Here is a 26,169-nt window from a genome sequence, read left to right on the forward strand (position 1 = left end):
GCCCTGGCAAGTCAGTGGGTGCTGGCACTCCTGTGAAGAGGGCAGGGAGGGGCTCCGTGGCACCAATGAATGATTTGAGGAACCAGACCCCTCCCCCCACAGCGCCCTCCATGGGAGGAACAATGCCACCATCATTCGGCGCAGCCAAGGCCAGGATTCCGTGGCTGCTAGCCATGCCCCTGCCCCTCAGGCTCACCAGTAGCCTTCCAGTCAGTGAGAGAAAGCAACCTGCCCTCCTGCCCAAATACAGTTATCCCTGTGTCCATGGGCTCCACTCCCAGAGTCAACCAACCAAGGATCAAAAACATTGAGAAAAAGAAAGTGGTCTGTACTGAACACTTCCAGACGTCTTTCTTGTGAGGTGTAACAGCCATCACATAGCATTTGCATTGCATTAGGTATTGTAAGTCATCTAGAGAGGAGGTGAAGTACATAGGAGGGTGTACGGGTTGCCAGGGGTTAAGCCACCGCTTAGAACTTCTGCATCCCATATCAGAGTGCCAGGGTTTGAATCCTGGCTCTGCTTCCAATTCTAGCTTCCTGCTAATGCATACCTTGCAAGGCTGCAGATGGACTTCGACACAGCTTAAGTACTTGGGAGACCCAGGTGGAGTTTTGGGATCCTGGCTTTGGCCTTGTCCAGCCCCACTGTTGCAGGCATTTGGGGAGTGAACCAGCAGATAGAAAATCTCTCTTTGTATGTGTCTCTATGCCTTTCAAATGAAGTGAAAATAAATTAAAAATAAGTAAATAAAGCACATTGGAAGGTGTGCATAGGTTTTATGCAAACATGGTACCATTCTTTAGAAAAGACTTCAGCATCCATGGATTTGGTGTTGGTAGGGGGGTCCCAGAACCTAGCCTCCCTCCTCCCCCCAGACACCAAGTGACAGCTATATGATACTCTCCTCACCTCTAGTTCTGCTTCCAGATCTAGAAGTTGTCAGTGCCAATCCTAGGCAGGCAGACCTTGCAAGCTGCCCCCACGGTTTTTATTCCAAAGGGGTCCAAGCTGAAGGAGCCCAAAGAAAGCTTAAGATTTTGCCTCTTCAGTTCCTCAGTCTTCATTTCTGGCCATTTTCTTTCTTTTCTGTTCGGTGTCCCTGCCCATGGTATCGGGGACAGGGATAATGTGATCAGCACTGATGACTGAAGTCTCCTGATAAACTGTCTTGCCCTCACCCCAGAGTAATTCTCCTGGCTTCCTGAGCCGCACTTACCGTGTCACTGCCATTTGCTGAGCACTCACCAAGGCCAAGTTCTCGGCCAACATGGCTACATCTGAAACCTCCCTGCGCATTTTATGCGTGAGGAAACTGTAGCTAGAAAAAATCAAGTTGCTTCTCTAAGCTCCCCCAGTGAGCGCAGTGGTAGAGCCAGGATTCCCACCACGTCCCATCAGCTTCAATTTCAAGTTGCACTCAGTTGCTGTTTTGCCAATGCTTTCTTCTTCCCAGAAAAAGAGAAAACCAAGATGCAGAAGCAGAGAGAGGATGAGCTCATCCAGAAGATTCACAAACTGGTGCAGAAGAGGGACTTCCTGGTGGACGACGCCGAGGTTGAGAGGTTAAGGTCAGTGGGCTGCCCGTCCCCCAACGCTGGGCTGCCAGACCCTGACCTTCCACTTCCTGCTCCTGGCAGTCACAGCCTGTATCAGGCATGGCCTCAGTCAACACTCCCCGGACACTGAACCTGAGCGAATCCAGCCTCTGCCGTGAGGGCCCATTTCATGTTCAAGAGAATATCAAGTCCAGCTCTAAAAGGCAGAGGCCTGTGTGTTCTAGGAAGGTGACCAGGAAGTAATCACACCATACAACACACAGCAGAGCTTCTTAAACGTTCCCCAGCTCATCCAGACTTGAAACTACTCCTATCCTCTCTCTCTCTGAAAACCGTCCCTGTACCAACTCACCTGCCCTCTCTACTTCCCAGCTTTTCTTCCTTTCCCTTCCAAGTGATTCCGATGCTTCTCCTACCTATGTACACCTGCCACCGTGATCTGGACAACAGACCCTGGAAGCACAGGGGCTGGGCGTGGAGAACGCTGGGAGGGTTGACTCTTGACTGTTTACTCCCAGCACTCTCCTATGGAGGGCAACATCCTCTCTATTCTCTGTGTCCTCCGAAATCCCTCCCCACAGCCCAGCGACGCGCCTTGCCTCTCTCAGCTGGCTGGGTGACTCTTCGAAGAGCAAAGGTGGCTTGCTCTCTGGCACCTCCCATGTCCCTGTGGTAGCACAGGTAATTAAGGTGGTGTAAAGGTTCAAGATCAGAAGAGGTGTTGCTTGGCTCACCAAACTCCCAGCAGGAGGCTAGGTCCTGTGATGTCCCTGCCTCTGTCCTGGGGTCCCACCCTTGCTCTGGTCAAGTACTTACCCCATCACTGATTCAGAGCAGGTTCATCCAACAGAACACACACAGTCCACATAACATCCATGCATTAGTCACAAAGTTCCCCACACGTAACCTTTTGTCTCATTCCGTTGGTTCCTTGATGTTTTCTTTGCTTACTGTTTTTTGCTTCCTCTCTCCCACACATCTGCTTTCACAGAGAGCAAGAAGAAGACAAGGAAATGGCCGATTTCCTGAGAATCAAGTTAAAATCTCTAGACAAAGTAACCAAATCTTCAGCCAGTAAGTACGGACGTTATTCCTCCTCCTTCCCCATCCAAGAGGAAAGGATATTTCAAGATGTGGGAGCAAGAGAGGCACAATACAGTGCACTCTAGAGATCAAACCTGAGCACAGGACGGCAGCAGGCACCTTCCTTGGACATGTGACCTGCGATGTCACCCAGGGCCCTGTGCTCAGCAGGGCACTTGGTTTCATGTCCTGCTGTTGCTGTCTTGAAATTCCTAATCATTTTGGGTCAAGGGGCCATGCATTTTCATTTTGTGCCAAATCCCACAAACTTTGTTGCCGGTCCCGGCAACAGCTGTCCCTTCCTAATTGTGTGGCTTGGTGCATGTCACAAGGTGCAGGAAGCCCTCCCTGCTGTCAGGAATGAAGCCAGAGCACCCCTCTCAGAATATTAGCTTCAGAAGACACCCAGAGCAAAAAGGGCGTGGTAGGAGAGAAGTTGGGGAAATGGTGCACATTTGACCCTCTATTTTGAGGGTCCCAGTGTCCATTAGGTTACTAAAGTGATAAGGTCCTGCTGTGAAGGAATCGTCTTCTCTTTGTTGACCAATGTTGCTCACGTGTGTTCTGACTGCTGTATTAGTGAGGCCTCGCTCAGTTACAAGACACAGATGTCCAACTCAAAGATTTGCTGGAGAAAGAGCACTAAGAAGTAGGGTCTCTGGGACCGAATGTTATGAAAACTTGCTCACTTTCCTCCGTCTGTTTCTCATCTCTGCCCCTCTGCATGTTTGCTTCATTTTCCCCTACTGCTCAGCCTTCTCCATGGGGCCAGAACCCCAGAACAATAGCTTAGTGATCTCATATCAGTCCCCAGAATTCTTTCTTTGGGTATCTGACTACATAAATATGAAGGGAAAATTTCAGCAGGTACTTCCTGGACTCTGTTTCCATTTCTGAGGTCCACTGTCACGAAGAAGCCAGGTACCAGCATGCACAGTAAGTCCGTAGGAAAAGTGAGATCCACTTTTAAGCTGGAACAAGATCAGCGTGGATTGGCACAAAAGGGTGGGCTGAGAAATTGCCCATGGCTTCCATTAAAAATGTGGTCAGTGAACCAATCGAGGGACATGAAGACTACAGTTGGGCCCCACAGGAGCTTCTTACTACTGGGCGAACTGGATGCAATCAAAGACACTGTGCTGGGCAAATGGCAGTATTTTTGAAAGCACCTTCACCTCTGGCCCAGCAGGCTGACCCACAGGGAAGGACACTGCCGGGAGAGGCCTGCAGCATCCCTGGATTTCAGAGTTGTGGAACTTTGTTCAAGACCAAAGTCTCTGTTCAGTCTAAAGTGATGTGGTGACTGAAGCCAGAGGTGATGCACTTTCACCATAGCTTCATTTTAACTTAAAATCACCGTTCCCTTGCCTGCAGTCAGCCTCATACCATTTTTAAAGTCAATAAGGTGGAAATCAATAAATCTGAATTCAAAAAAAAAAAAAAAAAAACTGATGGCCAGGTCTATGTCACACACCCAGCCCTGCTGCCACAGGGACAGAAGCTGTTATGAGAAGAAGAGGAACTGGAAATCTTGCTGGGAAATCAATAAATCTGAATCAATACATTTTGCTGCAGAAATCAATAAATCTGAAAACTGACTGGCCAGATCTCTAGCACATGCCCACTCCTGCAGCCACAGGAACAAGAGCTGTTTTGAGAAGACAAACAGAAAATCTTGCTGGGAAGACAAAAATCAAAAGCTGCTGCGATCTATATACCCACACCCATGATTTTCACTGACCACCCATTAACATCCTGTGAAAATACAGCTGTGGAGGGTGGGGAGTAAGGAAGGAAAAGGGGCTGAGGCCCTGAAAACTACAAAGCACATGATCCCTGCCTAAAGCCGGGATCCTCAGTGGACTGTCTCTTCCATGAAGAGTGAAGTGGAAAAACTCCACCTTGCTGCATAAAGAAGGAGCAAGTAAATTTGCCTTCTTAATAGGGCTGTAAGATGGAAAATGATGATTCTGGCAAGAAAACAAAGCACATGCAAGGGGTCAAGTGTGAGGCCCAATTACATACCCTCATCTGGCGCTAGAACCCCAAGTTGGAAAACAGAGAACTATTCTAAAACCAGTGAAGTCCCTGGGGCCTCAGCAAGAACACCACAAAACTTCTCAGTGGAGATTCTTCAGCTTCTCACGGCGCACAGCACTGCCACAGATAAAACACCTCCTAGGAAAATGGGCTGTCAGTAGAAATTAAAGACCATGAACTACTGAGCCAGTATGAGAATCAGTAGCTGTAACAAAGAAAATATCTTCCCAAGAGTCAACATAACGGAGCCACCTAAAAGAGATGATAAACTGAATATATTTAAATTATCAAAGACATAGGAGAGGAAACAGAATCCAAAATAAAATAGCAGGATGCCATGAAAAAAGAAAGCTAACTTGGGAAAAATTAGCCTTTCAAAAGAATATTATCTTCACTGAAGGAAAAACTCAGTGGAGTAAATACACAGACACAGTTGAAGGAAAGTTTCACAAATTGGAAAGCAGACATAAGGAAATTGCCCAGAATGTAGCACAGAGACTAAGAGATGAAAACTATGAAAGAGATGAAACTTAGAGGCTAGAATGAGAGAGCCCAACTTGCATTGAATAGGCACTCCAGAAGGAAACCAAGCAGACAGTGGGGAAGTTGAGATTATCTGAAAAGATAATATATAAGTATTTTCCAAACTTGAAAAACATGAGCCCTCAGATTAAAGTGACCTGAACAAAAATTCTCCTTTATTTAGTCACAAAATACTGAGTACCAAGGCCCTGTGGCTAGACTTGGGATATACAATGGTGAAGAAAACTGACTAGGAAAAGGGCAGAAGCTCTGGATGAAAGCTGAGACCTGCAAGCTGGTAAGCCCACAGGAGGATGGGAACATTGATGAGATGTTTAAAATGCACTTGAGCTCTCCATACCACCTGAACAAGGCCTGAGCCAGGCGTAACCAGGAGTTGGAGTGGGGCTGGGACTGCAGACACTCGGGGCCCTCCTCACCTTTCTTTCTCTTTTTCTGTTCCTTTCTCCCTCTGTGTACCTACCTTGCTGCAGGCTCCCGGGCAGAGAAGAAAGCAGAGCCCCCACCTAGCAAGCCCATGGTGGCCAAGACAGGGCTGGCACTCATCAAGGATTGCTGTGGGGCCACCCAGTGCAACATCATGTAGCCCCCACATGGGGTGCCCCCAGGGCCACAGGGGCCCCCTCCCACCCTCTTGTCTTCATAGACCCCATTTCACTGGGGCCCAAGAACTCTCCAAGGTGGAAGGGGTTGAAGGCAAGCCTGTGACTGCCGCCAGGGGCCATGGGTGTGGCAGGCGGGCCCAGCGCCCTGTACAGAGTGTAGCAATAGGGAGTCCCTCACCGTCGCATGGCCCTCCCCAGAGCATGCCGAACCCAGGAGTCTGTCTCACTGTTTAGCCAACCACCAGGAAAGGTCCTCCTTCAAAAACGTGTATCTCCACTTCTATCTAGCTGTAGCTAACCCACCGTGCGAATGAACTGGGAGAGGGGCATGATCCCTAGGTGTGTGTAGTTGTGACTTCTCAACAAGCTAGCACCGTGTTGGACACATCCCCCATCCACCCTCCTAGCTCTGCTGTCAGGCCAGCCTCAGATGGGCATGAGTCCTGCCCCCTGTGCGTCCCCTCCCAGGGGCTGGGTCTGGAGGGCTCCCACACGGCCCGTGCATCTCTCAGGCACCATCAGTAGAGCATCCTTAGACACACCACGCGCCCACCTGTCAGGAATGAGCTTCACATCCCAGCCTGTGTCTGGGCACAGGTCACATCAGGAGGGTGTCCACTGCATCCTTGGCTCTTTCACTTGCTAGGTCTGCCCCAGGTGTGCAGAGCACAGTGGGGGTGGGAAGCCTGGGTGGGAGCAAATCCAATGGTTGGGGGAGGTCGCAGAGAACTGGAGGCTGCAATGTCAGGGGCAGACAGACAAGAAAGGGGCCCAGAGTGGATGCTGACCCAGGTACTTTCCACCCACGGGGACCACTGCAGGGAGTGCCAACAGGACGCCGCCTCACCAGCCCAACACACAGACCTCCGTAAAGAACAGTGACTGGCGGGAGAAGCAGCCTGGCCCCAGTGTGTCCCATCATTTGGTGGCATATTTGAGCCAGCCTCACAATTCCACCTGTGTCAGTTGATATCCATTTACTACAGCCAGCCCGGCACAGCCCCGTGACCTCTCTGTACGTGTGTGTGTCGTGACCGGCCTAAGTAGTTAGCGTAAGATTCGCTGATGTGCAATCATCCATCAGAGAAAATAAAAATGGAAACCACTGTACTTGGCATTTTAAAAGGTTTTACTTCCCCCCTCTCCCTGATTATGGAAGTCATCCATGTACATAGTAAATCATTTTAAAGGTGCAGAAAATACAAGGAAGTTTTTAGTTCTTTTTAACACCATAATTTCTTCAGCTAGAGAACACTTCTGACATTTTGATGCGTTTCCCTTTTGTCTTTTTCTGCATTTCTTCACGATGAGATTTGCGGTACCACCTGATAACCAACTCCGCCCCGCTCACTGTACCCTGCCTTCCCCTGACGTCACCAAGGGCTCCGTAAACATACACTGACTGAGCCAGCTCCTGCATGTGCCAGCAGGTATCCAGCCATTTCTTCACTCTCGGGCACTGAGACTGCTGCTAACTTTCTGGTATCACAAACAACGTCACGACACGCATCCTGGGGAGATAAAGCTTCATCCGATTTCCTGATTTTCCCCCTAAGAGAAACTCCTAGAAGTAAAGTGTTGGGTTGTTCATATGATAGCATTTTCAAAATATTTCTAAATCACAAAGAAATCCAGATGTCTGTCACAGGTGCGCAGCAGCTTTGGGGCTGACCCCAAGTATCTCATAGAGATACGTGGCTCCCTCCTCCTCTGCCTCAGATACGCTCCTGCTTAAGGGCAGGCTTGGCCTGCATGCCACTTTCTGCCATTCTGACCAGTCAGAGCCACCATGGTGGCCGCAGGGTCACCGTGTCCTCCTTTACTGCAAACCACCAAACACGAACCAGACTGTGGGAGTGTCCTGGGGCTGCCACTACAGATCACCTCACACCACAACTGCATCTGCGCGTGCGGCAGGAGGGGAGAAGTCTGAAGCCAAGGGTGCAGTGGTCAGCCGCCGCCCCTGACACCAGCGTGCCCCGTGAGCACTGCTTCCCATCCAGCTCCTTGCTCATGTGCCTGGGAAGGCAGCGAATGCTGGCCCCACCCATGTGGTGGACCTGAATGGAGTTCCTGACTCCTGGCCCAGTCCTGCCTGTTGTGGTTGTGGCCATCTGGGGAGTGTACCAGCAGATGGAAGGATGGAAGAGCTGCCACTCTGCCTTTCAAATAAATAAATCAATCTTAAAAAAAAAAAAAAAAAAAAAGGAAGTCTGCAGTCAAGGCGCTGCAAGGCCAGAGTGGTCAGGAAGAACCCTGCTGCCTCTCCAGCTCCTGTCACCCCTGGCAGTCCTCTGTCTTCCCAGTCTCTAACTCCATCTTCACACATCCCTCCCCCCCGGGCACATGTTCCTGCGCCTCCCCTCATCTTACAAGAGCCCACCCTAATCCCGCACAATTTAATGTCTTTTTTTTTTTTTTGAAGAACAAATAACATTTACTATTCACAGACAATATGAGTGTGATGAAGAAAATCCAAAATAATCTGCAGATAAAAATTATAATTTTGAATTGAATTTAATAAGTTTACTGTTAACAAGGTCAACATAAAATCAGTAATACCCCCTATACTGCACTGTCAGTTAAATGGAAAACTGAATTTAAAAAGAGACATTTGCATTTCATTTTAAAAAATGAAAAATACTAAAAGATAAATGCAGCTTAAAACAAATATTACAGTACGGAAATTCGGGAAGAGATGAATAGCAGTGGGAGTGGTAAATACTAGAAAAATTATGAGTATATTGTTTTTATAAAAGAATATTTGAAATAATAGATGAACAAGTTAGAATTTGAGTGAAATTGCTATGCAAAAGTATTAATGTTAATTCAAGGAGAAGTGTGAAAAGTTAAGGATACCTATTATTATCCTGAGGGCAACTATTAAAAATAGCCAATAAAAGAGACAAAGAAGGCCAGCTAAGCCACCGCTTGTGGCACAGGCATCCCACATGGGCACCAGTTCAGGCCCGGGCTGCACCTCCTCCCATCCGGCTCTCTGCCTATGGCCTGGGAAAGCAGCGGAAGACGACTCAAGTGCGTGGGTCCCCACACCCCCATGAGAGACCCAGAAGAAGCTCCCGGCCCCTGGCTCTTGGTTCTTGGCTCCTGGCTCCAGATCGGCCCAGCTCCAGCCCCCTCGGCCACCTGGGGAGTGAACCAGTGAAGGAAAGACCTTCCTGCCTGTCTCTGTCTCTGTCTGTCTGTCTCTCGGTGAGTCTGCCTCCCAAATAAATCAGTAAAATGATTTAATCTTAATCCTACCTTAACTGCTTCTGCTAAGAGCCTATTTTCAGGGAATTTGGAGGAGGGCAGGGACACTGTTACCTCACTGCAGACCCTTCCCAGTGTCGCCCAGCCACTCTCTCGTCCCCGTAGAAAACACGGTTGACCTCAGACCAGTTATACAGCACTCACTCCCTGATCCAACAAGCCAAAGGATAAAAATCCTGCCCCTAGGGCTTCTGCCAAGCCCTAAGTAGACCTACCTAATGTGCCTGCTACTCCCATTGACTTCGTAGAAAACAAAGGCTTTTTTTTTTTTTTTTTGACAGGCAGAGTGGACAGTGAGAGAGAGAGAGACAGAGAGAAAGGTCTTCCTTTGCCGTTGGTTCACCCTCCAATGGCCGCTGCGGCCGGCGCGCTGCGGCCGGCGCATCGCGCTAATCCAAAGCCAGGAGCCAGGTGCCTCTCCTGGTCTCCCATGGGGTGCAGGGCCCAAGCACTTGGGCCATCCTCCAATGCACTCCCTGGCCATAGCAGAGAGCTGGCCTGGAAGAGGGGCAACCGGGACAGAATCCGGCGCCCCGACCGGGACTAGAACCTGGTGTGCCGGCGCCACAAGGCGGAGGATTAGCCTAGTGAGCCACAGCACTGGCCAAGACAGGCTTTTTACTGGAGAAGAGAAGCAAGCAGTAACTGAAGATGCTCCCGGATCACCAGGGCTGCCTGCCACACTGGGAAACCTTGCAGACTGCGGGGTCCTCCTCACCCAGACTCGCTCTTTCTGGAAGCCACGGGAAAGGATGACAACAGACAGCACACTGATCACTGTGCACTGAACAGCGCACTCACATCAGCCTGACAAGGCAGAGGCTCCTGTAAACCCCACCTGGCACGGCCAGAGTCCCATGTGTTGGTGGCTCCTCTCCCCCGCAGCCTCCAAAATCTTTCTCTTCAGTTCAGCATGTAAGCACCTCCCCACCTGCAAAACCCAGCAAAGACAGAACCCCGTGCAGTTCCGCCATCCCTCTTAGCTGGTAGCCACCGCCTTTCTCTGCGTCTTCCGAGCCTTTCCTCTTTAGACTTGGCCCAAATCTTATTTTATTTTTTTTAATTTTTGCCAGGCAGAGTGGACAGTGCGAGAGAGAGACAGAGAGAAAGGTTTTCCTTTGCCGTTGGTTCACCCTCCAATGGCCGCTGTGTCCAGCGCACTGCACTGATCCGAAGGCAGGAGCCAGGTGCTTCTCCTGATCTCCCATGGGGTGCAGGGCCCAAGTATTTGGGCCATCCTCCACTGCACTCCCGGACCACAGCAGAGAGCTGGCCTGGAAGAGGGGCAACCGGGACAGAATCCGGTGCCCCGACCGGGACTAGAACCTGGTGTGCCGGCGCTGCAAGGTGGAGGATTAGCCTAGTGAGCCGCAGCGCCGGCCTCAAGTCTATTTTAATCTGGTCTCTGTCACTCTCATGACTCCTCTCACCAGGAGTGCATCCCTCTGCTTACATCTGGGGGATGCACATCCGCCCTCGCACTCTGCAGCCCTGACAGGGACTCAGGCCTCATTTAACAGCCAAGACGCTGCGCTCTGGGTGTGCATCCTACAGCCCAGCAGCCCCTGCCCAGTCTCCTTTTACCCTTCCTCCTCCTGACAGCCTGGCCCTTGGCACTCTGTTCTCTTCTCTCTACTGATCTCATCCGCTCTGTGCACATCTTGGAGGACCATCAATACTGACCGGTCCCCACGTTCTCTCATAGGCTGACCTCTCTCCTAAGCTCAGATTCCGTTTCCTGAGGAGGGAGTCCTTTAGATCTACAGAAGGCACATTAAACTTAACAGTCCTAAGCCAGGGACTTAGGGCAGGGTATTGCCAGAGGGCCAAATTCCACCTGCCATCTGCTTTTGCAAATCAAGTTTTATTGGACTACAGCCCCACTCATTCACATACTGCCCATGGCTGATTCTTTTATTTAATTACTTATTTATGTGAGAGCCAGGCAGAGGCAAGGGACAGTGCCTCCTCTCATCTGCATGTAGAGCTTTAGGCTGAGAGCCATGCCCTCACATGGTTTAAAAGCCCCTCTGATCTGGCTCCTCCGATGCCCTGCGCCCCTCTTGCCCCCTCTCCTGGGACCTCTGAAGTCTCCTCTGGGCTCGCTGGTTCTGCTCATCGTGCTCTCTGCTGGGCTTGGTGTGTGTGACTCCCCCTGCCAAGAACACCTCGCTTTCCTGCCAGACTTTGTTCCCTGCTCTCCCAGTCTCTCCTTGCGCTGCTGTGACGCCTAAGGGAAACCAAGCATGGCTGCTTCTCAGGTTACAGCTCTACTGCCCCCTCCGCCCCCCAACCCACCCATCTTCAGAGTCCAGCCTTGGGTCCTGGCCTGCTTTCCAAAGCCCCATGCGGCCCAGCCCCTGTGGCGCTTCCCGCGTTGCACCTGTACTCACACCAACACTTAGAACAGAAGGCAAACTCGAGTCGGAGCAGTCTGGGAGGAAGGCCAGCGAGGCAGTGTCGTCGCGCCAAGGAGGGTGTGTCGCACGGCATCCAGCTTTGCCCGGAGACCATGTGACCTTAAGGACTTTATGAGTGGTGCCCAAGGACTCTGCAGTGGGATATGGTTGGTGCCGATGGATCGAGCAAAGAACTGGCACCGACACTGGATGCATCGGAAGGGGCAGTGCTCCCCATGGCTCCCCTGTGAGAGGAGATGTGAGTAGCTCCAAGTCACACAGCAGGCAGGCCTGGAGCCAGGCCCAGGGAACAGAGGCCTTGCGCTGTCTGCGGAACTGGGCTTCGACTTCACAGGTGTGACTGCAGCCCCATCAGTACCCTTATTCCCTGTTGAGCATGAAGGACTGGAGGTGACTTGTGGCCGCAGCAGTAGCAGAGCCTCTTTTAAAAGCTCCGAGTTCCGGGGTGGCCCTGAGCACAGGGCTGCACTGCAGCGTGCGTGAGGGCACCAGCCAGGGCTCAGAGGCCTGCCACCTGTGGTGCAGTGCCTGGGTGTCGGGCCCAGGCAGAGCACCCAGGCAAGCTGGCGTGAGAACAAACGTCACGTTTCTACCCTTGAACGTGCTTGTTCATTCTAGTTAACGCCACACGTGGCAGCGATAAGGGAACATGGAGATTGCAGCCCTTGTGCAGCCTTCATTCCGGGGAGAGTCAGAGACCTTCACCTGCCTCCCCACGGCCACGGCCACGGCCTCCCTCTCCCCTGCCATGCTGACAGGGCACACAGGCCCCCGTTCTCCACTCACCACAGAAACCAAGCTGCACAAGGCCCCGGGTTGTGACATCACCTTCCAGAAGGCCCAGGGAGCTGGGAGCCACACACAGACGGAGGCTTCCCCCAGCTCTGCTGCCCGCCATCCCAGCACTCACCTACCTTATGCCTCCATCATGAACTAACTTCCTGCTTCATTACAACAAGGCAGCTCTCTGTGTGAACCCCAACCCACCCCTCTGCATGCTGCCCATCAGCTCCATGGCTCCGTCTCCACTGCGGCCGCAGCCCTGCAGGGTAGGAGGGAAGATTTCTCTCCCTCCTGATAGAACGTGGCTGGTGGCCCTTCCTCCCACAGGCACAGCTGCTGCATCAGGTTTGGGCGTCATGAACAATTGTTTTCCTCCGTCCTGCAGAGAGGGCGTGGGCCCAGAGCCGGGGGAGTGGGGAGGGGACATCTCTTGGGAGTCTGCGCTGGCAGCGGCAGGTGCTGGGGGAGATGTGGCTGGGGTAGCGCGGTGGGGCTCGCCCTGCTGCAGGCTCTGTGACCTGCCCGCCTCAGCCTGGGGCATGGTAGCTCTCGGCACTGGGTGCCTCAGTCACCAAAACACAAGCCAAGCAAGCAGGGAATGAAGAGGGGGCATTTCTCACTCCTGGGCTGGGGTGTCTTGAAATCGGGTGACACCGGAAGTCCAAACAATGCCCTCTGGACTCAGTGCCTCTCCATGCTGCCACCTCTGGCTCTGTTCCCTGGCAAAATCTTGTATGGCCACGGCAACAGCACCTGGCTTACTTCCTCCCAGGGGCACAATCCAGCAAATCCAGCAAACATCCTGGCTTGCAGCACGTGCCCAGCCCAGGGCCGTGCTGGGCCAGAGGGGTGCAGTTCTCTGCCCTGGCCCCACTGGGGTCCTCAGGCTGACCCTGGTTCTTGTGCTGCAAGAGAAGAGAATGGATCTAAGTAGCTAAAACCACAGTCTACTGCCTTTTAGAGAATAAAAAGTAGGATTTCAGAGACAGGAACTTGCTTAGGGCCACACAGCAGGTTTACCGAAGCCAGGGCAGAATTCAGAACCCCAGCCTGGTTCAGTGCTCTGCACCCCCTTCTCTGATACCCAGCCCAGCCCCAAAGGCAGCCCCCACTTGCCCTAGGAAGTTTCATCAGCACACTCTGATGAAACTGCCAGTCCAAGGGGGTCCCCTGCATGCTCTGGACTGGGTCCAGCCAAGGGCCGTTTGTGCAGGTTCTGACAGCAACTGTTGACCTACGTGAACCCACTTGGGTCTGTGGCTTCAGGCTCCTGGGTGATGCCTGTCAGCTAGCTCTGACCCCTCAATGCCCCAGTGCTGGTCTCAATCTCCAGGGAACACGTGGGAGCCTGCTCAACAATTTTAACATCCTTTTTAAATGTTGAAATAGGGAGCTGGTGCTGTGGCTTGGTAGGCCAAGCCTCCGCCTGCAGCACCGGCATCCCATATGGGTGCTAGTTTGTGTCCTGGCTGTACCTCTTCAATCCAGCTCTCTGCTATGGCCTGGGAAAGCAGCAGCAGATGGCCCAAGTTCTTGGGGCCCTGCACCCGCAAGGGAGACCCAAAGGAAGCTCTTGGCTCCTGGCTTCAGATCAGCCCAGGGGATGGAAGACCTTTCTGTCTCTCCCTCTTTCTAACTCTGCCTCTCAAATAAATAAATAAAATCATTTAAACAATGTTGAAACAGTTTTGGAACTTACAGAAGAGTATTTCTAGAGTCCCGTGCTGCATAATGAAATTTCGGTCAATGACAAACCATATACACGTGGTCGTCCCTTCATATAGCGTCTAGTGACCCGGCAGCACCCCTGCATGCGTCAGCACACTCTGATGAAACTGCCCAGAGACCTCTCTCAGACTGTGTCCCTGTTAAGAGACACATGAGCATATAAAACCCTGCAAAGAATCCCCGTGTATCCTTCCTTTCACCCAAATTCAGTGACAGCCTTTCGCTACACTTACTTGATCACTTTTTCCGTACGCAAGGATACCTTGAAATGTTTGTGGAGAAATGGAATTAAGATATGTTTAGAGGCAGGTGTCTGATGTATCGATTAAGACGCCACTAGGGATACCTGGAGCCCGTATCAAAGTGCTAGGTGTGAGTCCTGCCTCTGTTGCTGCTCCAGCTTCCCGCCAATGCGCACCCTGAGGTCGGAATCTTTCCATGTGATGGCTGGAGTAACTGGGGGCCTGCCACACACCTGGATGGAGTCCCAGCTCTCCGCTTCTTCCCGGCCCGGCCCAGCCCGGCTGTTGTGGGCATATGTGGAGTGACCCAGCATATGGCTTTTCAAATAAATAAAAACATAAATGAATTGTGGTACCAAAGAATTTTGAAATCTACAAATAGTTTTTGTAATATGTGATTTCCATGAACTTCTGAAGACCCCTATTGCACATGGATTTCAATTTTGTTTTCAGCAAAATAAACATATTTTAATTACACTTTTCCACATTCTGAAGCCCCATGAAGGTCCAGTTTTTTCTGGAATGATCTGACCCAGCTGTAGACCTCATGTCCCTTCAGTGTGTATGAAAGAGCCAGTGCATTTTCTCTTAATTAGGGAAGGACTGTCAAATGCCACTGATGGAATTACTTAGCCCTGAGATGGTGGGTGTCCGCTGTCCTGCTGGTGTCCGTCCGGGCAATTCTGCCCTCCCCCATCCAGGGGCTGGTTCACGCACAGGCTCTTTAGGTGCCCTCAATCAGGACTGGCCCCTTGGCCTTCCTGTTTTGCAGGACACTGACAGTTCTGAGGATGGCAGAGCCTGTTTCTTAAGTTCTGCTGCGGGAGGGTGTGAGTGGGCCCACATCTTGCTCATCCAGGTCCCCACACTTGGTTCTTGCCTAGCACCCAGGAGGGGCTCAAACCAAACCAAAACACTAGACTTAGCAGCTGTGTAGATCAGGATTTCCAGTGCCAGTCAGTCGCAAGGGCAAGGGCTGAACCCTCCAGCCTCACTTCCCCTTCTGCAACTCTTGGTGTGGGAGTGCAGGGCAGGTTAGACAAGGGGGTCCTCAAGGGTCCTTACAGCTTGGAAGCTCCATTGCTGACTCTCCAAAGTTTGGCCTGGAACTCTTTTCTCCCCTTCTAGGATCTGGTTTGACGTCTTTGGCTTCACATGTCAGCCATCCGTTCATCGATGCTTACCAATCACCCGTGAGGCAGAACCTATGATTTGCTTCTGACACATACAACATGGCAGAGCACTGGCAATCACTCTTTGATTGGGTCACTTTATGTAAGGCTCCTCTTGGATTAGAGGTGAGAACCTAGCTTGGTGGACTCAATGGTTCTTTGGTTTCTGTTTTAGTTTAAAAAAAAAAAAAAACTCATTTGAAAGATAGAGACACATAGAGATCTTTCATCTTCTGGTTCACTCCCCAAATGGCCACAATGGCTGGAACTGGGCCAGGCTGAAGCCAGGAGCCTGGAATGCCATCCGGGTCTCCCACACGGGTAGTAAGGGCCCAAGCACTTGGCCCATCTTCCACTGCTTTCCCAGGCACATTAACAGGGAATTGGAGTGGAAGTAGAGCAGCCAGGACTTGAACCAGTGCCATATGGGATGTCAGCATGGCAGGCTGTGGCTTAACCTGCTGTGCTACAATGCTGGTCCTGCCAGTGTCATTTTGGGGAAGTCCATGTGGTAGGGGGACTCGGGCAACGTGTGCAGAGTGTACACAGCTTCTAGCCTCCAACCAGCAGAAAGCCGGGGCCCCCAGTCACACATCCCCAGGGAAATGAATTCCGCCAGCACCCGAGTGAGTCTGGAAGTGGGTTCTGCCCAGTCGAGCCTCCAGATGAGAATGTAGCCCAACTGCCATATCCCGACTGACAGCCGAGCTTTGTGGCCTGCAGACCACTGAAACCACGGGATAATCATGGCATGTTCTTTGCGGTAATTTGTCATGCAGCAAACTAACAGAAGCTGCTACTACTTTAAGCCAGGCCCCAGATCCTGGAGATGTTCTAGTGAATAAAAAGACCATCCCTGTTCTCATGAACCTGTTGCCTCACTGAGGGAAATGACTGAACAATCACGCACACACATGTATTCAACAGTAAACTGTATTTAAAAAAAAAACACCATAAAACATATAATTTCTTTTTATTTATTTGAAAGAGACACACAGATCTTCCATCCACTGTTTCACTTCCCAAATGCCCACAACAGCTGGGGCTGGGGCTGGGGCTGGGGCTGGGCCAGACCAAAGCCAGAAGGAGCTTGCAATTCAGTCCAGGTCTCCCGTGTGGGGTAGCAAGAACCAAGTACTTGAGCTGCTGCCTCCTAGGGTGCCCATCGGCAGGACGCTGGAACTGGAAGCGGAGCTGGAACGTGAACCCAGCTGGGATGCAGGCATCTCAAGCAGTGTCTTAACTGCTGTTCCAAACACCTGCCCCTAAAAGTATACTCCTAGGCACTGCAGAGTGAAGCTAGACAAAGGCAATGCTGCAAAGGGAGGGTACTTGCCTACTCTAGGAACAGAGGCGGCGGCAAGTCAAAGCAAGCTTCCTGGAGAAAATACATTTGAGGTAAGACTTCAGTGATGAGGGAAGAGCCAGGTACAGATGTGAGCACATCACAACGGTCACAGCCAGTATCTAGCCAAATACCCAGGCCTGCAGGTCCCTCTCCAGGGCTTCACTTCAAGCGGCTCATTCAGGACATCAAAGAACCCTCATAGGGAGAGGCTTTTATTCTCCTCGCTTATTCTCTGGGGAAAAGGGGTGGGGGGAGGTGTTGGTGCAGAGGTCAAGCTTGCCAGCTGGGACACCCGCATCTGGTATCCTGTTTGAGTCCCAGCTCGGCTCTCCAGTCCAGCTTCCTGCTAACGTGCATATATGGAGGCAGCAGGGGATGGCTCAAGTAGCTGGGTCCTTGCCACCCACGTGGGAGACTTGGACTGAGCTCCTGGGTTCAGCCTGGCCAAGCCCCGGGCACTGTGGGCACTTGGAGAATGAACCAGCAGATGTCTGTGTCTGTCTGTTTCTCACACTGGAGAAAAAAAAAAAAATGGGGAGGAAACCATCAGTTGGTTAACTTGCCAGTAAGTGGCAGGGGGAGACTCACAGCCTAGGGCCGCGACTGGAGGGCTGTGTCCTCAGCCCTGCCTGGCCTTCCAGGCGTGGGACAGCACAAGCAGGAGGCTCTGCTGCAGAGGGGAGCAGAGCACTGCCCAGAGGCTGCAAGGCGGCAGCTACTGTGGCAGGAAGAGTAGGGGGAGATGGGGACGCACTCGGCAGGGTCAGGCCTCAGCCCAGGTGCGATACCTCACGGGCCACTCATGCAGAGAAAAAGAACAGCCCAGGCACAGCAGACACAGTGGCCCTGGCAGCCACCTGGGGCAGCGACGCTGCAGCCCTCTGGTGGGCATGTCTGCATCTGCAGACACCAGAGCCTGAAGGCAGAAGGATGACAGGGACAGAAGAGAAGGCACTGAGCAGGCCACCTCTTCAGAGGTCCCTGGCTGGGGCACTGCCTCACGAGGAGCCAGGAGTGGAGCAGCCAGCACCCGAGCAGCATTCGCCCCCTCCCCTGCCTTGGTTGTTCTTCCAGCCACAGGGGCTTCCTCCCCCTTGCCTGCCCTGTGCCCAGTGTTCCCCACTGCAACTCCCTTTTCCCAGAACAGGTGAACTCCCTTCACCCTGTAAGAACACTCAGGTCCTCTGGCTTAGAACCACACAAGCTCCATGTCCCCCACACCTGAAAAAAGAGGGGTTCTTTCTTCCCTGCCTGGTCAGGACTTGGTCCCAGATACACCCAGGTTTATTTATATCCCAACCCGAGCTGCTCCTGAGGGCTGCCCGCCTCCCAGGAAGGGACTAGAGCTCTCCTGGGAGGGAGACTGGGCACCCTGCTCTGAAAGTAGAGTGGGATTAGAAAAGACACCACCTTAGTAGCCAGGCAAGTGGCCAGTTACCCTGACAACCCGAGGTAAAGCACATGAGAGCCTGCAGGGCCAGGAAAAGCAGTGAGCGTGACTGTCGGCGCCAACCGCTGTGTAGAGGGACCGAGTCAGGGCTAGGGCTCCTTCCCCGTGCCCAGCACTGACAGGTATATGCAGCCTGTCCCAATCCACACACCTAACAAAGGTGTGCTGGCAGCAAAATACACCCTGCTCAGACTGCCTCTCTGGCACATGGAAGATCTGGCGCTACAGCCACTCGCCTCCTCCACTAGGGACAGGCCAGCTTCACTCTGCCAGGCACCTTCAAAGCCACCGTCAACCATCTTCCAAGACAGGCAATGTACAAAGATCAGTGCGGTGTTGTGTTGCCACCCCCCTTTTGACCTCCAGAACCACCCTACCCCACTCCAAAGGAGCAGGGTGGCAGCTCAACTTCTGCCAACAGCTGCTGCTGTGAAAACTGTTTTGAAAAGACCGCCAAAGGCCTTGAAGAATGTTTAATGTTGACTTTAAAAGCTGCGCTTCTACTCAAGTCTCTTCTAGGTCCTTTCTGATTCTTGCCAGGGGGGAGGGGCAGAGAGGGGAGAGGAGGGGAAGGGAGAGGGGAGGGATGGTGGCGATGGTTTCAGAAATGGCTTCATAGCCAGGCCCGCGAAGGACGTCTTTCCCACACTGACTGACTCACAGGGCACGCTCAGCAGCGTCAAGAACAAAGCAGGTGCAAAGCGGACTTCTTTCCAGGCAGAGAGGTCCCAGGAATCACCTCCATTTTCTAACGGGAAGGTTTCGGGGGATTTTAACATTGTCCAACCCTTGATTACAAGCTGGAAAGTTCAGTCTTGACCACACAGAGCCTCTGACACCAGACCACAACCATCCACCAGAATTTCCACTAAGCACGACACAGCTCTCCTGTAAGGCACAAGTCATGTTGATGTGTTAGGGTTCACACTGATTAACAAATATCTGCAATTCGAACAAAACAAAGTGTCAGACCAATTTGCTCTTAAGAAGCTGGGGAAACACACATCGAAGCTGAGAGAACTGCCTGGGGCTGTAATTATTTTCCATAAACAGACAAAACCATTCACTTGGAAAACTTCAAATTCGATGCTTGCTTGTAAAGTTTATTGACAACTGTTTGGTCCCAACACACAAAACAGCACTTGAACCACAAAAAAAGTGTTCAAACAAAGTAGACAGTTAAGAAAAACATGTCCTCCCCCAAGCCCAATCCAAAACAAACAGTGCAAGATGGGAAGGGGGTTTGGTGGTGACTTGTGTCTTTTTAGACAGATAAATCGAACCTGGTACAGCTTTCCACCCAGAACGAGCGTCATTGTCTCAATGCTCATACATCATTCCGTCACATCATTTAATTAAGCCTCTGGATAAAAAAATAGATAGTAACTGGACTGGCCACTGTGGAATACAGGAGGAACACAACGTGCTTCCGCATACTCTCACATTCTTCAAACAGCAACGTCTGTCACAACCACGTCCCGGGCAACTGGCAGCTGCAGTGAATGGTACAGAGACACACTCACCAGGTAGCACAGAACTTGTTTCTCTCGTCTGTTGCCCAAAGAACCTGTTCTTTGACACTGTTCCAAGTGACTTGTAATGATACCTCTGTGTTTTTCAAGTCCACAATTCTTTTCATGCTAGCGAAACTGAAGTCCAAGCGTGCAAACTCAGCCTTATGAAAGCTAATAAGGCCACTGATGTGCTCAACACCAACTTTATTACATTAAAAGCTTCTTAAAAAATTGCACATTTGCATTTTACTCCCTGTAACGCTATGTCTGTAGAGGAAATGCCTTCGGGAAGATTCACAGAGTGCCATAATAATCAGAAGGTTTTCCCAGTTGTCCTTCCGTCTTGACTGGGGCCATGTGTTGGAGAATCACTGGCTTCATTTAAAAAGATTCGGGGAACAAAAGTCTAACTCGTAAAAAGCTCTCTATAGCCCTTATTTTGTGGCATTTTATCAAAATGCTGACTACAAAATCAGAGCCCATTTTCTGGCTTTCTAGAAATTACAAAATATAAACATTTCCCAAAAAGAAACCATCTAACTAGTGGAAGACCTTGCGCCAATAGGTTCGTTCTGCTCTATGAATGAATCCGCCTTTTTTGCCCAACAAATACAATCCATTGTAAATGTCAGGTTTCTCCAGGACGGATGAGAGGCCACCCATCAGCGGACACCCCAAGCACCCAGAGAGGAAGGCCATTCCACAGGGCAGTGCCCTCAAAGGCTGGCTTTTCCCAAATGCCAACATCAGACACCACAGAAACCCAAACATGCTTCCTACAGCGAGAAGTAATGAGTACAGGCAGACACGATTAAAAGATGCTGAGCTGACACACATACACACACATACTCACATGTAAAGCTTCCCAGCTGCCAAAACCAGCTTTAAAATCACCAAAACAAGGTTAAGTTGATCAACCTTGGCCTTCATTATGTTTCGAAAGAATTCCTGTCTCCGCCTAGTGGAAATAGTATTACTACCACTCTTGCTGAAGCATCTCACCACTCAGCTCTGATTTGTAATTTATGCATTTGATGCATATTTTAGAAAATCAGACTGACTTCCCAATATTGCCTCTCGACACACAATGATGTGTGTTGTAATTCACACGCTGACTTTAAATTCATGACACCAAGACCATTTCCTCTTCTTAACCTAATCCATTTCAAACTGGAACTTTAACATAAAGGGAAGCTTAGAACATGCTCGAATTCTCTAGAAAGCTCCTAAATGGAACCCCGAAGTGGAAATACTTTTAAAAATCTGTGATGAAGCCACATTTGTCAACTACAGACATAGTTAAATAAAAAACAAGGCACACTTACAAGTCACATGGAGGCCAGGAACTTTCACATTCCAACCTGAAAACACACCCTCAGCTCCTTGCCTATCCTTCTCCTTTGGTGCGCAAACACGCAGGCTCACGGGACAGGCTGTGTTTCAAAGACACTTCATGCATCTGATTAATACTGTTGGAAATATCAGTAAGCAAAGGATAAGAGACTCTTATGCTACATATGGAGAGATCACTGATGTGGCTCAATGGAAGTAAAGCCACTTCCTGCTGAGTTCTCACTGCTTTCTTCTTTGGGAACACCATTAGTTAAGAAAAATTTGGAAAAATATAGTAAGGGTTCTTTAGCAAATGTCAGATGTTTCTTCAAATAACTGAACAGAAAAAAAAAAAAAAAAAAGAAAAGAAAAGAAAAGAAATTTCAGCCCCAAAAGGTGGTCAATGTGAAAGAAAGAAAATATCTAAAGATGAACTAAGTGGCTTCCAGGAGGTTTCTTTTTAAAACCAGAAGAGGATGTTTTTGGAACCCACTTTTGTGTGCAGAATCAGACAGATATTTCCCATCCTAATTCTATGCTCAACATGAGAGTTAAAGCTTGGTTATAGGTGCAAAGGAAAAGTTGGCTGCCAATTTTACTCTGTTTTTAGGTTGCTTTTTGGCCGGGCTTTCCACAGGGTCCTTGCTAAGCAGTGACTCTGGGGCTTCTGAGAGGCAGGGAGGCGCCGGGGCAGCTGCTGAGACGCACAGAGAGCTGGAGTCAGAGGACAGTTTTTCCTTCTTTACTAGTTCTGGCATTTCAACTTTTTCTTCTTGCTTTAAAATCATAATTTCTGTAAACATGGAAAAGCAAACAGATTCAGTTCTAGGACTTGTCAGAGTGTTGGTTTTCAGCCTTTTGTTTATATTTCTCAGCAAATACTTGTAAAAAATCCCCCAAATGTCACATCTATGCCACAATTTACAGATTACTTCTGTGGTCAGTATTCTGTGTCACATAAATCAAGTATTTATAAACCGCGTTTCACCATTCTGCTGGAATGCACAGTTTGAGAGATTCCCACTTTTGCCTACAACTCAATGGGCAATGGTTAATACCCCCCGACTTTGGGTTCTGTGCCCATTCATTCTGTCAGGTGGTTAAGGACCAGAAACCATGCGTGACATACAGATTCTCGTCGGGAGGGACCTGGCAGTCAGGGAGCTTCCGGGCCTCCCACACCCTGCGCAGGTGTAACACTAGGGCAGGGGTAAAGGAAGAATTGCACGGAGTTCAAGTGACCCTCAAAAACCCAGGGAAGTCAAATGCAGCCAGATGAGTGGCTACTTCTTTGGCTGAGCCACATTAACTCATCGACTGCAAACACAAGCCAAGTCACTGGAAAACGATGTATCATTATGTTCTGGACTCCCAGACAGAGAAGGTCACAGTGGCAGGGGACAGCGGAACCCCAGCTCCCTTCTCGGGGCAACATTCATCACGGAAATGGCAGGCAGAACCGCCACGCTCTTCAAGATTCTCCCTCTAATGCCATGCACGTGGCTGAACTGGGAGGCACTGAAGGAACCAACAGCTCCAACCCCACGGAAGAGCTAACACCAACCTGCCACACAGGAACCCTGGCAGTGCCCTGATTTCACAGGCAGCGCCAAATGCTGCCTGAGGAGACGGAGGAGCCGCCGAGGCGCATGGGCTGTCCCTGCCATCTTCTGCAGAGCAGGGCCAGCAGGAAGGGGAGGAGCTCGGGAGAGAGGAAGACGGGAGAGGGCCCTCTACAGAGGTGACGTCCTCTCAGACCACAGGCAGGCAAGAGCTCCTGGGTTACTTCTCAGCCAGGTAAGCTGGGGCCAGCTGCATCTCTGGTTTCCTAACCTGTCCAGTGGGAGGCGGCCCTACCACAGAGCTCACCGAGAGACAGATGGGATGGTGTGTGGCAGCCCCAGCAGAGGGTCAGCAGCCAGGGAGAAAGGCACAATGCACGTAAGACAATGCCAGCACCGAATCAGGACTCAACATGGTCACCTCTTCTGTTTGCAGATCACTGGCAGAATCAGAGCTCAGGCCTTGGAGGCCTCCCTCTATACCTTCATGAAGCTCTGGCACCTGCTGAACCCCAGCCACAGGTGACATGTGTGTTGGGGACAGGTGTGTCTGAGAGCAGCTGAACCTCGTAAAGGCTGGGAGATGCCAGGAGGCATCTCCCTCCCGCCCGCCCATGGGCTCTTCCACAGCCCAGACAACCATCGGCTCCCTGCCTTGTGCTCCCCAAGCAACCCTTGGCTGTGAATCCGAACCTGTGGAACTCTGGCAGGGAAGAGGGCCTGAATAACCAGTACAGGTGTCTTCATACAACTGAAAGGCACAGCTTCTCCCCACCTTCATCAAACACTTGACAAAGCCACAAAGAAGATCCTCACAGCAACACAGTGTGACCCACCAGGAGGGTCCTGAGGCTGCTCCTCAAACTGAATGAGATCCGCAGACTGGAGGATGACAGGATCTGGTCTCAGCTGAGGGGACGGCAAGCAGGAGGGCACGGGAGCACACAGGAGGTCCACAGGGGAAGTGCTGGTCAAGCGGAGAAGCTCCTGCTCCGTTTGGCTGGGCCCTGGACAGAGAAGGCAGGCCGTGACTCCACCCAGCCTCCCACAGCAGTGTTCCCTGAGGCAAACGCCACTTGGGAAGTGCCTCAGTTTGACTCTCACCTCCAGTTCTGATCCAGCTTCCTGCTAATGTTCACCCTGAGGGGCAGCAAGTGCTGACTCAAACAGCTGAGTCCCAGATGGGAGACTCAGATTGAGTTCTGTGTTCCTGGCCTTCGCTTGGCCCAACCGAGGCCGTTCCTGGCATTTGGGGAATAAACCAGCAGATGGAAGATCTGTCTCTCTCTGCCTTTCAAATACAATGAAAAGGAACTTCAGCCCCTCAGTTACAGAATGGAGGTAGCTACTGCTGAGGGCCATGGGGACAGGGTAAGGAGCTGCTTTACTGCCAGGTGCTTTCTCCAGTGCAGGCTGACTCACTTGTGCTGCAATACACTGAATACAGTAACACCTTCATCTCCTAAGTTAGAGGAAGGTAAGATTCTACATACCACACTGGACTCAAAAGTTCTCCAGTAAAGTTAAACTCTATGCAATTCAAGAAAGTTGATTTCTGTCTACTATAAAGATATCACATAAAATCCATGGGACACAATGTTATTTTTGAATACTACATTACTATCAATTTTTCCCAGGGTTGTCCTGTGACAAAAACTCCTTGACCAAACATGAGGCTCCTCAGGACCCTCTTCCTAACGAGGCCTCCAATTTGGCCTTCTGTGGCCACCCCATCCTTACCAAGGCCAGTCTTAGCATGAATCCTGCTGAGTCTGCTTGCTGATAATTCCCCCTATCCCTTCATACATGATCCTCCTTAATACTGGATCAAGTTCCTTATCCTCAACCTACAATGTCTAAGTCCTTGGCCTGCCTCTAGCAAGAATCTCCCTACGCCTATCTTGATAATGTTCCACCCCACACACTGCACACTCTGCTCCTTGGCTATCAATCCCTCATCATTGTACTGGGAGTTGAGCCTTCTTTCCCCTACCACAGCAGAGCTGACCACAGACTGTATGAATCTCAGTTATCCCTGTACTGCATGGAGAGTACCTTTTGCTGCAACGCCTGAATTGGGATAGCATTACCCTTCTGGGGGTGCCAATAACCTTTAAGGACCTCAACCAGTCAACCATGCAATGCTACCCAATGAAGGCCAGTCTTCCCTCTATTAACAGAACAAAAGTGCTCTGAAAAAAGTACACACATTTAACTTTAATTAATAAAAAGACCTGCTGTTGTCCTTTCCCCCAGTCATTTCCCTAGACTCTCACAAGCTCTGTTTTATTTGCTTTTCCTCTTGTACCACTGTTACCTGCTCCAAGCTGGAGTTCCGAGGCTGTGCAGGACTCGGGCACCTCCAGGATCCGCTCACTGTCCGAAGGCCGGTTTTCATGGCTGGCAGGGGAAAGACCAAGCGAGCTCAGACGGCCTAGAACACAGAGAGTTCCCATCAGAGACACAGGCAGTGACAGAAATGGGATGTTTTTAAGAGGGGAGGGGATGGGTGCTTACTTACTTTTCATGTCATTTTTTAGCACTACAATTCTCTTATGACCATGTCCTTTTATCCAGACCACCTGCACACAAGACATACTGTAGGTTAGGCAAAGGAAAAGGTAGAGAATTAGCCCTAACTCAGGAGGACTGCCACCTCCCGTGCCTGCCTTAGCATCCAGTCAGAAACAGAATTAATAGCAAGTCTTCTAGCTGCTTTAGCTCTGAAGGGAGAGGAAGACAGTGACAGTAACATGCTCCTTACAAAAAACCAAGCAAAGAATCAGGAAGCACTGCTTTAAAAGTACTCTTTTTGACTCTTAAGGAAACTGTTCAGTTTTGGTATATACATCCATCGTTCTCATGTGAGAATTCCTACCATCTTCCCCAGAAACTAAACACAACCTCCCAGACCCCTTAAACCAAGCTCACTCTCCTTACCCTCCGCCACATCAAGTGCTGCTTTCCTCCCGCTCGGTGAAGCCCTGACTGCCAGCTGCCCCAGGCGTGCTGTCAGCACAACCTGCCTCTGCTCCCAGCACTCTCCACCCACGTCCTCACGACCCCCACTCTGCTGGTATTTCCCCCGAGGCTCAGTCCCTTCACCCAACACCAACTGGGCCCTCAGCAACAGCCAGGGTCCTAGCCAAGCTCCCCCCACTCCTGGCTTTCTCAACTCTTCCAAGGACCAGGAAGTTTTCCCATGCCAACTCGGCGCTCCTGCTCAGTGCACTCCTGACTGGAGAAGGACCCCCTGGCCTCACAGTGAGGCTCCACTATGGGTTTTAATGCCCAGCACTCCAGGCTGCTGCTCTTGCTCCGTACCCACTCTCTCCCTCCTCATCACACGGTAACTGGCACTTCATACTGACGTCTCCGTTCCAGGATTCCACAATGCCTGAGAAGTAGGCTCTGCCCACAGTGCTCCTCAGTGGGCCCAGGGAGGAGTCCACTGCTATTGCTAACCTCTCTGAGGGTAGGGTCTGGGACTCACCTGGCATACAGGAATTTAATA

General features: G+C 50.9%; 2 protein-coding genes across 12 annotated transcripts in view; one reads left to right on the forward strand and one right to left on the reverse strand.

Annotated features, from left to right (window-relative positions):
- The window catches only part of BMERB1 (bMERB domain containing 1), a 155,272-nt gene extending 131,343 nt beyond the window's left edge, over positions 1-23,929 (forward strand). The window contains exons 4-6 of one of the 3 annotated variants that reach the window (XM_089321616.1): positions 1,458-1,572; positions 2,552-2,634; positions 23,092-23,929. In XM_089321616.1, coding sequence (XP_089177742.1) covers positions 1,458-1,572; positions 2,552-2,634; positions 23,092-23,219 — 326 coding nt within the window. In that variant the 3' untranslated portion in view covers positions 23,220-23,929. Of the gene's footprint in view, positions 1-1,457; positions 1,573-2,551; positions 2,635-5,699; positions 6,942-7,142; positions 8,039-23,091 lie in introns of those variants that run through there. The other 2 variants (XM_008257799.5, XM_002711778.6) reach the window with 2 other exon arrangements.
- Positions 19,330-26,169, reverse strand: part of MARF1 (meiosis regulator and mRNA stability factor 1) — a 46,916-nt gene continuing 40,076 nt past the window's right edge. For all 9 annotated transcript variants that reach the window (XR_011384668.2, XR_016226162.1, XM_008257795.5 and 6 more), the window contains 4 exons: positions 25,177-25,237; positions 24,973-25,089; positions 23,492-23,662; positions 19,330-21,886 (listed from right to left, as the gene is read on the reverse strand). Coding sequence is in view for 7 of the 9 variants with exons in the window: in XM_008257795.5 (XP_008256017.2) it covers positions 21,645-21,886; positions 23,492-23,662; positions 24,973-25,089; positions 25,177-25,237 (591 nt within the window). In the remaining 2 variants the exon portion in view is untranslated. The remainder of the gene's footprint in view (positions 21,887-23,491; positions 23,663-24,972; positions 25,090-25,176; positions 25,238-26,169) is intronic.

Source organism: Oryctolagus cuniculus, chromosome 19 (assembly GCF_051225735.1).
Source record: "Oryctolagus cuniculus isolate XC-2025 breed Fujian yellow rabbit chromosome 19, ASM5122573v1, whole genome shotgun sequence".
In the NCBI taxonomy this organism is placed as follows: domain Eukaryota; kingdom Metazoa; phylum Chordata; class Mammalia; order Lagomorpha; family Leporidae; genus Oryctolagus; species Oryctolagus cuniculus.